The 15078-nt window shown below is 38.9% G+C and overlaps 1 protein-coding gene and 3 non-coding genes across 5 annotated transcripts; 3 read left to right on the top strand and 1 right to left on the bottom strand.

Annotated features, from left to right (window-relative positions):
* Positions 1-1826: 1826 nt before the first annotated feature.
* Trnag-ucc (transfer RNA glycine (anticodon UCC)) lies at positions 1827-1898 on the top strand. The gene has a single exon. It is a non-coding gene; the product is annotated as a tRNA-Gly (tRNA).
* Positions 1899-3034: 1136 nt separating this feature from the next.
* Trnaq-cug (transfer RNA glutamine (anticodon CUG)) lies at positions 3035-3106 on the top strand. The gene has a single exon. It is a non-coding gene; the product is annotated as a tRNA-Gln (tRNA).
* A 1610-nt stretch (positions 3107-4716) lies between these two features.
* Trnaq-uug (transfer RNA glutamine (anticodon UUG)) lies at positions 4717-4788 on the top strand. The gene has a single exon. It is a non-coding gene; the product is annotated as a tRNA-Gln (tRNA).
* Positions 4789-5913: 1125 nt separating this feature from the next.
* On the bottom strand, positions 5914-12880 carry LOC140934990 (uncharacterized). 2 transcript variants are annotated; one of them, XM_073384540.1, is made up of 6 exons: positions 12830-12880; positions 12602-12645; positions 10289-10361; positions 8933-9350; positions 7660-7927; positions 5914-6948 (listed from the first exon to the last, which is right to left on the bottom strand). In XM_073384540.1, exons 3-6 carry the CDS (start codon positions 10350-10352, stop codon positions 6412-6414), a joined length of 1287 nt encoding a protein of 428 aa, XP_073240641.1. In that variant the 5' UTR covers positions 10353-10361; positions 12602-12645; positions 12830-12880; the 3' UTR covers positions 5914-6411. The 2 variants fall into 2 exon arrangements, with proteins under 2 accessions (XP_073240641.1, XP_073240642.1); XM_073384541.1 differs by lacking the exons at positions 12602-12645; positions 12830-12880 and adding an exon at positions 12674-12706 and having other exon boundaries at positions 10289-10370.
* Between the last annotated feature and the right edge of the window lie 2198 nt (positions 12881-15078).

The raw sequence follows: 15078 nt of genomic DNA, 5'->3' as shown, positions 1-15078 counted from the left end.
AGGTATTACAAAGTGCGACGATTATTACAAAGTGCGACAGTACAACATATGATGTGTCGGGAACAGAGTAAAATATCACTCACCGTCCTATTGGTCAATTGTCATAACGTCGCCGATAGAATTTTCGACAGGTGAATTTCGCGCCAAGCAAGTATAAAAAGTCCTTTTAAATGGCATAACCAACCAGTAAAAAGTAAAGGACTTTTAGAAAGTCTATCCAGGGGATTTTCATATTAAAAATCTTCTTTAGGGGCGAAATAAAGCCTGAGCCACGATCAGATTGTCTCCTTCAGGATTTAAATACGAGTGTTAGAACGAGAATTCCCGTCCCTTTCACCCTCGGTCCTAATATGTTAATATTATCAGCAAATAAAAGAGTATTCAATCTAAAATCCTTGAGACATCACAGAAAAAGCCAAGGCCCCAAAATCGAGCATTAAGGAACACCCTACTTTATAATGTGTAAAGAAGAGGAGGTGTCGTTGACTAGAAGAAATTTATGCCTGTAACTCATTTTTGTCAAGTTTTCATTCGATGTTTTGTACGAAATTATTACAAAGATGGGTAGATCCCGATCTCAGATCAAAATCAGCTATAAACAAGTCGGTAGCGATAAAACGTTCAACTTGGTAATTTTCTTTAACGCTAAATGAGTAAGGTCCCATGGTGTAATGGTTAGCACTCTGGACTCTGAATCCAGCGATCTCGGTGGGACCTAAACAACAATTTTAAGGATACTTTTAAAACCAATATTTTTTGTGCTATTTTGTAAACCTCATGTTCTGTCTAAATTGACAGAAAAACTGACTTCGGAACGGAAAGCAAAATCGTAAGGTGTAACCCGCAGCCTCTAAACTCTTTGAATATAAAAAAAGGGCAAAGAGTTTTCCTAGATATTGTTAGTAGTAAGCGAATGACGTTGAAGGTTGAGTCCTGGGTAGTGAGTTAAAATCATTCGTTGTCCTTGTATAACGCGAGGAGAGGAAGAGAAGAGGAGAGCTCATATAGCATTGGGTGTAGCCTGCGTAGCAAGCGTTCCCGTGTGGTTTCGGAGCAAAAAAAATACCGAAGAACGACAAAAAAAGGGATTTTAGATCTTTGACGCGCGAAAAATGGAACGAGAGCTCAAATTTGAGTCTCATTCCCTGTTGTTTGCTCCGAAACCGCACGGAAACGCTTTCTACGCACGCTGCATTGGGCAGAAACCTATTACTTTATTTTTTTCCTCCAAAAGCAATAAAAGTGGATGGCACAGTAATGACCGGAGAAGATATGTGAATGTACGTGCTTGATCCTTAGGCCAAAACCGCAAATGATCTGATGTGACGTGAATACTATAACCCCGTTTCTCCGTGGTTGGCAGTCTGGAAGAAGATCATTTCCAAGTCTTTTTCACCACTTTCATTTTTTTGTCAGCATTGTTAGATTGTTTAAACATTTTAATGAATGATTCACAGTGGTAAATTGGAGACTAGCATCGTGGAAGGGTATCTCACAAGAATGATCAACGAAGCCAACCAACGATTGACAGACAACACAGTCAGCCCTAAAAATGTTAGAGAGGAGTTGAGGCCTTACAATAGAAAGCGCATAAGGTGACAGCCCTTGACAAAACTGTCTGGATCCGTCCGCCCGAGTTCCGATTATTTAGCTATTCTTTGGAAACGAAGGCAAAAGTGATGTTCAGCAGTTTGTTTAACCAAACAAAAAGGGTAGACTATGGCTAACTTAAGTCAATTGTATCCATTGTGTTGAAATTTTTCGCGTCGCTTTATCACTGACTGTCCCGACTTAATTAGTTTTACAAAGCAGGTAACTCAACACGGGCGTCGGTGGTATAGTGGTGAGCATAGCTGCCTTCCAAGCAGTTGACCCGGGTTCGATTCCCGGCCGACGCATTTATTTTTGTGCTGTTCCCTTTTTACTTTCTTGTTCACTCAACGGACAAAAAGTAGCAAGTAATGAATAATATTTACAAGTGGAGAATTAGCTAAGTATAAATACTTTCAATCTAGAGTTAAAAAGGGAGAAAGTCGCAGCACTTTGTATATTGCAATTTAGTGAATTGAAAACCTTTGGACCCTGTCTTACATTTTTTCGTGCAGGAAATTTAAGTAGAAAGTGTTGTAATTAAGGAATAATTTTACTTGCTATAAAAATAAATAAAATTTCCCACTTGAAACAAATACATATCATGGAACTTCAATATTTGCAAATATCCTTATTACTCCTAATATAGGATCAGAGTGTGCATCAAATGGTTTCTTGCAAAAAATTCGATTAGATATTTTCTGAAGTATAACAATACGTTTCACATTCGTGGGATGAGTCGATGCCCGTTCTGAAACATAGTATACAAGATAAAGATAAACTAAGGTATAGTAAAGAGTACGTAAAGAAGTATCAGGAAGACAAAAGCTTGACCTATATATTATTCCAATTGATTTAGAAATTTTCCTTGCATCATTAGCGAACTGGTGTTTCCATGTGAGGCTCTCATCAACGATCACTCCCAAAAATATGGTATCCTTTACTCGCTCAATGGCACAATTACTTATTTCTAGCTTAATACCAAGGTTTTACCATTTCTGCCTGGGATTGAAAACCATAGATTTGGATTGTGAATAATTTATTGATAACTTAGTGACCTGCCATCAAGATGTCAGTTTCAAAGGTTCCTCATCCAAGGTCTTTTCAAGCAAGATTACCTCATTATGAGAAAGAAATATGTTAGTATCATCAGCAAATAAAAAAAATTCAATCTAAAATCCCTTGAGACATCACAGAAAAAGGTAAGGCCCCAAGATCGAGCATTAAGGAACACCCTACTTTATAATATGAAGAGAAGAGGAGGTGTCGTTGACTAGAAGAAATTTATGCCTGTCAGTCATTTTGGTCAAGTTTTCATTCGATGTTTTGTACGAAATCTTTATAAAGATCGGTAGATCCCGATCTCAGATCTAAATCTGCTATAAAGAAGTCGGTAGCGATAAGAGGTTCAACTTGGTAATTTTCTTTAACGCTAAATGAGTAACGTCCCATGGTGTAATGATTAGCACTCTGGACTCTGAATCCAGCGATCCGAGTTCAAATCTCGGTGGGACCTAAACAACAATTTTTTGGATGGCTTTTAAAACCACGATTTTTTATGCTATTTTGTAAACCTAATGTTCTGTCTAAATTGACAGAAAAACTGACTTCGGAACAGAAGGGAAAATCGTAATGTGTAACCCGCATCCTCTAAACTCTTTGAATATAAAAAAGGGGCAAAGAGTTTTCCTATAAATTGTTAGTAGTATGCGAATGACGATGAAGGTCGAGTCCTGGGTAGTGAGTTAAAAATCATCCGTTGGCCAAGTATAACGCGAGGAGAGGAAGAGAAGAGGAGAGCTCATATAGCATTGGGTGTTGCCTGCGTAGCAAGCGTTCCCGTGTGGTTTCGGTGCAAAGAAAGACCGAAGAACGTCAAAGAACGGGATTTCAGGTCTTTGCCGCGCGAAAAATGGAGCGAGAGCCAAAATTTGACTCTTTCATTTTGACTCTCTCACTTCTTGTTGTTTGCTCCGAAACCTCACGGAAACGCTTCCTACGCAGGCTACATTGGGCAAAAACCTCTTATTCTGACGTCAGCAGGAGCCAAGTCGCTTAGGATCTTTTAAGGACTGTACTATTCGTACAAAATGTATACTGCAAAATGTAACTCTAGCAAAAAAAATCAAGCCATTCATTCATTTTTTTCCACTTAATTAGAAATCTTTTATATTTTTCCATCTTCTACGGCAATGTATTAGTTTTACTATTTTGCCTTTTTACTCTTTCAGTTTTTTCTTAATTAATGTATTATCTGTTTCTATAAACTTGTATATCCTATAGAGAGAAATAAATTGACTACTACTATTCCTTGTTTGAAAGTTACGGTAATGACCTTAAAATGGGAGGAGCGACTCCCTCTGATTCACTACATAGCAGGACAGTGTCAAAATTAATAGGGGCACCTAACATTTTTTCACATTGAAAGTACATGCATTCCAAAAATGGCACGTTAAAAAGGTAAAGGGTTTGAGCTCAAGGCCCTGCCCTTCTGAAATGTAGAAAAGTTTCAAACCTATGGCGTGGCAGTCACTGGCTTAACTGGGTCTCCACTGGGATATGTAGTTTTTAACCGATCCCTACTTAAATTCTGGAATGTCTATATGTATATACCAGGAATCGGTAAATGCTTCACTGGAAAATCATTATAGCATTAGCCTAGTTAGCGCTAACCGTTGGTTAAGAGGTATCAAAATGTATAGGTTTCTATGATATTTAACGCTGGTTAGCACTAACCATGCTTCGAGCAACCCGGGCAAGCATTGTAATACAGCTATTTCGAGATAGGTTGTTGAAAAAAGTGCACGCGACAATCCCGAAAGGTATTGTGGGTGGTTTTAAGTTCACTTTTCTTCAAAAAAATTTGGAAGAATGGCAGGAGAGGCCATGGGAGTATGTTTGCGACTGCTAAAGGAAAGCAACAAAAGTAGGTTTGACAGCTACAGAGTCAGGAACAGTGTTTTGGTCATATCCCATATTACCTTTCGGGATTGTCGAGTGCACATTTTTTCCGACAACCCTTGAAACAGCTGTATAAGCCTGGGCATAATATCCCAAATGCGCAGAAGTTATGTTTGGAAGGCACTGTGGTTTGTAAATGTCTTTGGTTTTCTGGTGCATGCGTATGGTCCCATAGTGTAATGGTTAGCACTCTGGACTTTGAATCCAGCGATCCGAGTTCAAATCTCGGTGGGACCTAAAATCTGTTTGTTTTTGCACTATGCTGTGATTTTTGTGTGTTTTTCTAATTTTATGCGCCGATCAATAGGCCATCACATCTCGCTTTCAAAACGAGGATGAGTGCGAATCCTTTATTGTATGAATGAGTTATTTTTGTTTTTGCATGAGAATAAAAAGAAATGCACGCGGTCAGGAAACTTTCGGATTGATATAAACCCCGCCCATTTCAAAATACTGTCTACCCAAGAATTAAAACATGGAAACGTATGTAAGAGTATTTTAAAGACGCTTTTACAAAAATACAGGCTTGAGCTTGCAGCACGTATTCAAACTTGCATCGATCATGGCCGTCGCAGATTTATTTGCGATACCTTGTGGTCGGTCAGAAACAGAATTTTCTCGGTGCAAATTGCAATGGTCCCGCTGATAGCATCCGAAACGTTTCCCCGAGTCATCGATAGCTCCTTCGTTTCTGTTTAGGAAAGTAGAAAGTGAAAGTTTCCCTTGCGAATTGCACGCACAACCTCAGTGAACGAACCGGACAAGTATGGCGAGACAATAGCCTTCGTGTACGAACACACGAAAAGAACTCGGGAAATGCTAATCGCCGACTTGGCACAATAACACAAAGCATTTTTTGTGCCCAGTCAGGAGCCAGCATTCGCTTAACCGTTTTGAAATGGTTTGGTTAAAGTCGGTACCCAGGGGGCGAGATCCATTCAACCACAGTTTCCGGAAATTTCAGTCTAAAACTCATTGGACCGGTTCGGTCCAACCGGAAATGTTTCGAAAAAACGGGTCCAACTTTTGAAGTGGACCACTTTTCCCGGTCGGACCGGTTGGAATTTTGGTTGAATGGATCGCGCCCAGGGGCTCTTCCGCCTGTGCTTGAAAACTTTCGCCGACCCGACCGACTGCCCCTGAGTCTCTGAGGATGTGAATCCAGCGATCCGAGTTCAGATCTCGGTGGGACCTCATCCTTCTTGTTTTTTTCTTCACGGCTTGTATGCATACGAGGAAGGCTTCATAGACAATCAAACAATAATCAATAAACTGTTACTAAAAGACCGTAGATATTCAGAGTGCTACGCAAGGGACAATAAGTGTACAGATCAAACATTTATTTAATTAAATGTATTTACAATGAATTATATTTTTTTAAAAATCCTGGTAAATGAAATGAAAATCAACATCAATTTTTGAAACACAGACTTACAGTTAAGTGTGCTCCGACCCTGGTCGATACGCAAGCAACTCAAGTCAAACCAAGGCAATGAACGCGATCGCAATATTGCGTAAAGATTGTGTTATTCTTATCTTAAATTATGTCAAAATGTAAATATGAGTCCTAATTGACACCAGAGTTATTAAAATGTCAGACATTTCAAGAAGGAAAAACTGAAATTCAGCCTTTCAATATCGCGGTAAAAACTGCTGTTAGGCTGTAACACCACATACCTTGAAACATTGCCTTTAAAGCGAATAAGACTTATTGGCAGTAAGTTTTACTCTTTGAATTCTGTGCAACAGTAAGTTTTAATTTCAAGATTCAAGAAGTTGTCCTTTGCCAATCAGCTGCGTCTAGAATTAGTTGCTCTCTTGACTAAGTTTTATTTACAGAACAGGCTTCTGTAATGTCAGTTATCCTAGATAGCGATTGACGTTCGGATAATTCGGCCAGTTTGCATATGATTTTCTGTATGCTTGGTACCTTGCATAAGGATTCAAATACTGTGGCCTTGCTCGGGCATATTGCCTGTACTGATTGTAGTAGTAATTATTTGACTGTGCAGCTGGGTAGTAATTCTGGTATCTTTCACCTACTGGTGCCACGCGAGGAGCGGTGTACGTAAGAGGTCTGACATCATTCTGAGCAATGTTCCTACTGATACAACACCTCACAGAGCACGTTGGAGCACAAGTACTTGGACAGGATCCAGGACATGTTGGAGTTGGGGGTAGGGCTGGGGGTGGGTAATAGACTGGCGCTGGGGGAGGGGGTGGTGGAGGACTGCAACAAGCCTGAGAGCATGCTGGAAAGCATTGTGCTGGGCATGTTCCAGGGCATGATGGCGGGGGAGGAGGGGGTGGTGGCGGAGTGGGAGGGGGAGGAGTGCAGCAGCTGATGTCACATCTGGGGAAACACTTGTATGGTTTGTGGCAAGGTAAAGGGCATACCTGAAAACAAAAGGAAGGCATTATTACCACAACTTACGACTACATTGGATATAAAAACAGTCATTCTTATCATCATTATCATCTGTCTCTTTTAAAAATATGGAAGATAATTCCGTGACATTTTCTCTTTCCCGAGGCTTCTCTTTCTTTGGCTGCTGCTCTTACAGTCCTCCAGTCATACCATGCACTTTGTTTTTCTTTCCCCTGCTTCCACTGACCTTCGCTTTTTGGTCCAAACAGTATATTGCGTTGGCATTACAAATAATAAAAAGTATCGACACTGCAAATAAGTTATCGTACGACCACTTTTTTTTTGCCATACACTAGGCGGTCGATCTTTATTTGCGGCTTCTCCGAAACTTTGACTGATAGCCTATAGATTTCATGCAAGTATTTTTTTTTAGAAAGAACCGCTGAGATTTATTTAATTTGATCATGAACACTTCGCAACCTTTGCAGCTGTGAGACAAAAATTCAGGTTCGTACGGGATTCGACCCCTTAAACCTCAGCGTTACCTCTGCAAACCTACAACTGCTAAGATTTTCTTCACGTTTGATTATTTCTCCGCAATTCAAAGATATGATTTTCATATACTCATTGCTTAAAAATTCATACAGTTTCGCTTTTTTTCCTGAGCACTAATACACACATTTAGTCAAGAGTAATTAAGAGCAGAGTTCTTTTAAGGACATTTGCACATGCATACCCACCGGAACAATCTTTGGATGTTGTATACAGCGGTATACCACTCTGGCGTATTTATACACATCAGGACAAATACTCGAATTCTTTGTACCAAGGAAGGCATTAGTAGCTGACACGAAACACTTATTTTCCCCTTGACACAGGTCATATAACTTCTTATTGACTCTCTGTTCCTCGGCCACGCAATGTCCTTTGTAGGGAAGGACGTTGTGTTTACACGTGTTGTTTTCATCCCTGCCATAAAATGTACTGTATAATGCGATGCGATCGTACCTAGAAAATAATGATTAAATATTGAAGTTAACTCGTTAAAAGTTAGTTCAGAATTCTTATTGTTTGTCTAAGAACGGCGAAGAGAGTTTGAATGTACTACTGGAAACTGGAATTAAACATCGCTTATTTTTGCTTTTGAATACCCCGCGTATCGCTTTCCTTTCCTGTCTTTGTATTGTTGTTGTTTAGATGTATTGTATTGTTGTGGCATACTACATGTATAGAGAATACAACCTATGGCAACACCATTTTTTTAACGCATGAGAGAGATTTAGAATCACATATATGCAAACAAAGAATTACTTAATCCTATCTTAAATATATTTAATATAGCCGAGGTTTTAAATTCAAGGAGGGAAAGAGGCCATCGAAATCTATTATGGGGCACCAGTTTTGAACAGGGACACCGGTTATGAGCTTTCTGCGAACTTCCGGGACGTTTTGTCACGTGATTCACGGTATAAATCGTGTGAAAAAAGGTCGAAGTCCATCACTTTATAAAGATTCAGTGGTGAGTGGCGGAACTGAAAGCTTGATGGAATTAAAACCTCATCTATTTTAATTTAATATTTAGAAAAGCCCACTTTCGTTATATTAAAATTCTAACATGACTCCCAGGTTTTCTGGACATTTTTCTATATTTGGTTTGATTTCTTTGTGCTCAAGTCTCTTCTGGGAATTGCGAGACAATGGAGTCGTGAAAAATTTGGTAAGTTGTCCGTAAAGACTTGGAGGCACGTTAGAATTTTAATGTATCGATCGTGGGTTATTACGTTTACGGCAAATGGCAAACGTCAAATTGTGTCCCCTTCACTTGCCATCTACTGTTCCTTGTATCCACAAAAATATTAGCTTCATGTTAGGTTCATCCATGTCACTATGTATTATGGACAGTTTTTACCTACTCAATTTTTCCTATTTGAGAAATTGTCAACTTGAATCTCACGTTTTCCGCTTGCCGTTAACGTGATTCTAAATCTCCCTGTAATCAATCAATTGTCGTACTTATTTGGGCATTTTATCTTCAGTTTGTGTCCTTCACAAGCCACAGCTATTGACTGTTTTCTCTTCAAATACAGTGGCATCGGTGGCGGCTTTGGCACACAGCACGACGTCGCGCAATCTGGGTAACATTCCTTTGGGCAGTACGACGCACAGGGAGGGGGAGGGGGAGGTTTAGGAGGAGAGGGGGTGGGAGATGGAGCAAGAGCAAACGCTGGAGCAGGAGCTGGTGCGCTTGGCAATTTAATGTACTGGGCCACAGCTGCTGGCCTTGTCTCAGTTGGAGGGTGATAATAAAACTGCTCTTGTTGTTGCCGTTGTAGCTCTTGTTGTTGATACAATGATGATTGTTGAGAGTTGTAACAACAGACAGGGTTACAGGAAGGGTAGCATTGGGGAGAGCAGCTTCCTGGACATACTCCTGTAAAAAGAAAAACTAATATCAATCTAACATTCATTTACTTTTATCAGCATTTTCGGTAAAAGTTAAATCAAGGTAGTAATGATCGTGTCCTTGCCCTCTCTTTGCGGACATCTCTTTGACACGTTTTGTACAAGTTTTTGAAAACTTCGCTAAGTTTAAAATAGTACAGAACCATATGGAAAAGCAAATAATAATAACAGTTATTATAATAATAGTAAACATACACACACAAACATTAAATTTAGCAAAATTATCCACTTGAACGCAACCATTAATATAAAGAATGACGTTTGACAAGGGCTGAAGCTATTTAAATGAATACCTCTGATTAATTATTAAGCATGTGAACAAGAAATCCAAAAAAATGCATTTAAAAATGCGAAAAATAGCCTTTGCACTTAGAGCGCTTTCATTCATGTGACCAGCACCTATGCAAATTTATTGAATCCCGCAGGGTTTGGACTCGAACATGGCTGCCATTTCATTGTTTTGGAACCCCAATATGCCGTAAACACTCTATTGCTGAGAAAGTGTAGCCACCTATAATCTTAGCCAAAGTTTTTGGGACACTTTCACAAAGTTTTGTTTGCAATTTATTCTTCCCCACCCTCTTGGTACATAGGCCATTTCCAAGTTCCAAAAATTCTCACTTTCAGAGCGAGGCTTAGTGCAAAACCTTTCTTGTGAAAATGAGTTTTATTTGCATGAAATTATTTTCATATCAATGGCCTCGCACTCAGCCTCGCTTTGAAACAGAGGCTTAGAGCAACTTGGAAATGGCTAGGAAATGGCCTATTGAGGGAGCCCATTACCCACAGGCTCTTTCCTATGGCAGTTTTCATGTATGAAAGACAAAGTGTCCCAAAAACGTTTGACCAGGACTGTAAGTGTCGAAAAAGTAGATAACGCTTTTATTACATTAAAATTGGACCTACCTAGTAAAGTGGCATGTACTCCGGTATTGAGAAAGACAGCAACAATGAATCCCAGCAGCCACATGCTAAACAACTACAAAAGCTGCAGTAAATTAATTTTTTAAATATACCAAATTTTCAATGAAGTAATAATTGCATGGGGTTATAATTTGAAGAAAACAGTTACCAAAAAACTGGCACGTTCAATTAAATTACCATCCAGAAATATTTAGCGCACTCTCCATGAAAAGTACTTTGTAGAGCGTTTTCACTTACGTGGCCAGCATCTATGCAAAAATGTATTGGAACAAAAGAAAGCGTTTATATTAGAAAAGAGTTCAATTCTCATAGGATTAGTTTGGAACATCACGATGGCCGCCGTGACGTCATGTGAAAACGCTCTACAGAAACGTATTAGCAAAGCAGAAAAATTATAATAGGAAATTACATGAATACGCAAACAAGTCTGTCAATGATGAAGTTTCTAGACAGCTCAAACTTAAAATCTGGGACCATTAGTTTCTGTCAGGGGTGTTTACTCAGTATATATATATATCGTATTATTAAGAGGTAACTTCATTGATACAGATAGAATGTTGAGTGTCTGACCGTTTTGTACAGTCATTGTCGATTTTTTTTATTTAAATGCGCATCTAATTCGGGGAAAAATATCACGGAAAAAGAATACCACTATAGTCGTATACCTCCTCAAACGAATTATAAAAAATTCCCCGTGAATACAGTCGACTCTCTCTTAACGGACACCTTTGCGAGACGGACACCCATGATGTAAAACGGACACCTAGAGCTGGTCCCTGTATTTACTTACTCCCTTTATTTGACTGTCTATAAGACGAACATCGCTCTAAGACGGACACTTGCTGGTCCCAAAGATGTCCTTCTTAAAGAAAAAGTGACTGTAATTCCTCTCTCTTTCCCCAATGTTGAAACTCATGTGCTTTGTAAATGGGAAATATTTTAATCAACATTGGGGACGACGAAATGTAACAAGTGCTTCAACAGATGTGAAACGTATAGGAGCTCTAAATTCATTCACATTGTATATAATATCTTCTTCGAGTCTAAGCCCACTTTGAGTGAGTATAGTCTTTATCTTCTCAAGGGTTCAAGTACGTTTTTTGTGAAATAGGCAACCAGACAACGTTCTCAAAGCCACAGCGAATCTCCGGCAAGTTTTAATTATTTCGATCCTCCGATGAATTTTTGAAAAGATTTATAACAAAAAAAATACTGTGACTCAAGCCGATTACTTCAACGATAAAATGACATACTTTCTTTTCTTGCCACTTCAAGCAGAAAATTTCCTTGCAGCCAGAATCGGAATCATTTCCATTGTTTGATTTCACGTGACTTTTCTTCCGCTCAGTCGGGCCAATCCTGTTTCATTGCCCAATTACGCATCAGACCCCCTAAGGTGAGTGTAGTAATTTCCAATTAAATGTAAGAGGCAATGCGATTGAACTCTAGGGGCGTATCTTTCACAAAAAAAATCGATATACTTTAGTTTTTATTCTGGTGTAGAATACTGATATGACGTGATTTTTGTTATCAAATAACGAGCTAGACCATAAATTCGGGCCATTAAGCGATGGCCAGAGATTAAATAAACACTCATGATTCAGGCCTTTTAAGGCATTTTAAAGTGTTAAAACACCTTCAAAACGGTGTATTTCGCTCAGACTTGCATACAGTTGAACATCTCCACATCGGGCACCTTTGGGGACAGAAGAAAGTGGCCCTAGTAGAGAGGCTTAAACACGATTCAATATTGGCACTGTCCTCCGAAAACGTGGCCGTTGTAGAGATGTGGCCCTTAGTGGAGGTTCGACTGTATTTTGGTTTGTTTGTTTTGTTTACGTAATTCCACTTGCTAGACGATAGGAATTATTTTGAGTCTAGGGTAAGATCGAGAAGGGATTTTCTTACCGACCGTTCAAGAGAATGTTTAGGTTCAATTGCCATAACATTGCTTGTTGAACCCAACACCTGGTACCCGTTGGGAGAACTTCACCGTAACGTACTGCCGTCAAAATAAAAAGTCTCTCTGATAAGCTTTTAGAGCTACAATAAGCTCCTGAACGGACTGTTCATCGCAAAATCAGATGTCTGATCTTTTGTAATTATTTCAATGTGCTCATGGCTTAATTCAATCGTCAATCAAACTTAAACTGGTCATGTTCGAAAGCAAATAACTTGTAAATTTACTTAATTTGTCATACTAATAAGAAACTCGAACTCTCTTCGTTCGGGTATCTTAAAAATTATTTAATAATTTGACAACTTAACTTGAACAGGGAACAAATTACCACTTACTGCGTGTTGTGATAGTTGCGCACTCCACAGAACCACCGATGTATCTAAAACAAATATAGAGACAAACCTTACCAAAATATATCAAGGAATGATAAAATATGTCGTTATCCTCTTCACACTTGAACACGTTTTTTTTGCAAATAAAAATGAAAAAGAATTGAAAGAAACCGCTTGTAAACGAGCTTTTTTGATAAAATGGAATAGCAAAGCCATCAAAAATAATTTTACCATTCACTGAATCTGTCGTCCATTTTGGAGAGCAACGTGGTTGCGGGTCAAGAAAGTTTGTAATGTGGTATGAATTCTAAAAATAGAAGTGACGTAATTTCCCTACCCGTCGCCATGACGATGCACGGCCATTTTGAAAACCCAAGCATCCTTTCAGACAATAAAGAAAAAATATAGAATAAGTGAGTAAAAGAAGCCAGAATGTGACGGTGGACTCAGTTTTATCAGTTTGAATTCGATTTTGATTCAAATTCACTTACAACTACAATATTTGCTAACGGAATGCTGAGACCACGTCTTTGGAATGTATATCAAAACGACATTTTCTAAGTGACAGAAGAAGTCAGCTCTCCGCAAATTCGATGATCATCAGCTGTTCTTTTCACTAACGAAAAAGAGAACATGTAAGTGGTACAAGAAGTTTGGTAGCATATAACATTCCAAGAAAGTGGAAAGGTGTGAATCGAACCGCGACTGCATCAGTATAAGATTTTGTGTGCTCCAGTCATTATAAATTACCCCCAGCCCTCTTTCGTTAATCTGTTTTTATCTTCCTACAAAAGTGCCACGTTAAGGTGGCTCGATGGGGTTATTCGGCGTCAATACCCCCCAAGTTTAAGCATAAACTACATCGCCATTAACAAAGATCTGGAAAAATTACCACCACAGCTGTATTAGATGAAGATGAAAATTTGATCAGGGTTTCAATAACATCGGAGTTGTCATAGCAACGAAATGACGCCATTGCCTATTTTACTTGCAACCGTATTTCTCGGCACTAGGAACTCTTCTTCAAAAATCTTTCACGCGAGCTTTTTCCTTCAACAGCCGCCTCGATGTTCTTGAAGTTTAAGCGAAAATCTGTAAGAGAGTTATCGAGGTATTTTGGGATGAAGTTTTTATGGTTAGAAATACGGTAAAAACTGGACAATCTTAAGGTGACTCGACCCAGTTTTTTTTTGGGGGGTACCATCCTACTTTGAAGCTCTCTGGTATCCCCACCTTTACTTTTATCGTAAGTCTAACACATAGAATGGATAACATATAGATCAATCTACAATATAATATAAAATTTTTGGCGATCGGAGTAAATGTCACGTGGTTATAATGCCACGCCCCTTTGAGGTCAGAGTCGAAAATCTGCTGTTGCCGGCATTTTTTCTTGAAAATCTCTCGGCTACACATAGTGCGCATTAGTGCCTTGCGCTGAACAGAGTTTCACCAAAATCGCAAAGACCCAATTCGAGAAATTCAGCGGTTTCCAAATTTAGGTCATAATTTATGCGAAAATGATAAGCAAACTTTACACGGATTATATCTAATAAACTATGAGATTCATCTCTTTATTTTGGGCATCGTTATAACAGATGGGTCGTGAGAAGGACTCTTAAACGCTGACAAACGTCAACAAATAGCGAAAACTATAATTTCCATGTGTTTGCTTTGCTCAAAATCGCGCGCATTTACAAGGCCCTAAAGCTTTATGCTGACTTGCAAGGACCCGTCTGTTATAAGGATGCCCAAAATACAGAGATGAATCTCATAGTTTATTAGATATAATCCGTGTAAAGTTTGCTTATCATTTTCGCATAAATTATGACCTAAATTTGGAAACCGCTGAATTTCTTGAATTGGGGCTTTGCGATTTTGGTGAAACTCTGTTCAGCGCAAGGCACTAATGCGCACTATGTGTAGCCGAGAGATTTTCACGAAAAAATGCCGGCAACAGCAGATTTTCGACTCAGACCTCAAAGGGGCGTGGCATTATAACCACGTATTGTAGATTGATCTATATGTTATCCATTCTATGTGTTAGACTTACGATAAAAGTAAAGGTGGGGATACCAGAGAGCTTCAAAGTAGGATGGTACCCACCCAAAAAAACTGGGTCGAGTCACCTTAATGCTCGGCAATCTGTATAAAACGGAGCGCTTTTGAAGTGCAGTTTCACCTCATAGTGGTTTTCAATCTTTTTAAAAACGTGTGAAAGATCATAGAGGTAGCTTTAGTCGATTTCGTGAAAGAAGAATTTCATTAGTATGTATCGAGGCGCTCTTGTTCGCGGTTTTTTAATTAACATTTTTGGTCCACTTAAACAAATAAGCAAATAAGTTTGAAACCGCTCGATAGATGTTTTTTATTATTAAATTTGATATTCTTAAGATTTACCGTCGTTTTATACGACCTTTGTGTTTCAAGACTTTTAATAACTTGTGAGGCAGTAAGTGGACAATAATAGCTAACATTTC

Source organism: Porites lutea, chromosome 4, assembly GCF_958299795.1.
Source record: "Porites lutea chromosome 4, jaPorLute2.1, whole genome shotgun sequence".
NCBI lineage: Eukaryota > Metazoa > Cnidaria > Anthozoa > Scleractinia > Poritidae > Porites > Porites lutea.
This window is presented reverse-complemented; position numbering and strand designations above follow the sequence as displayed.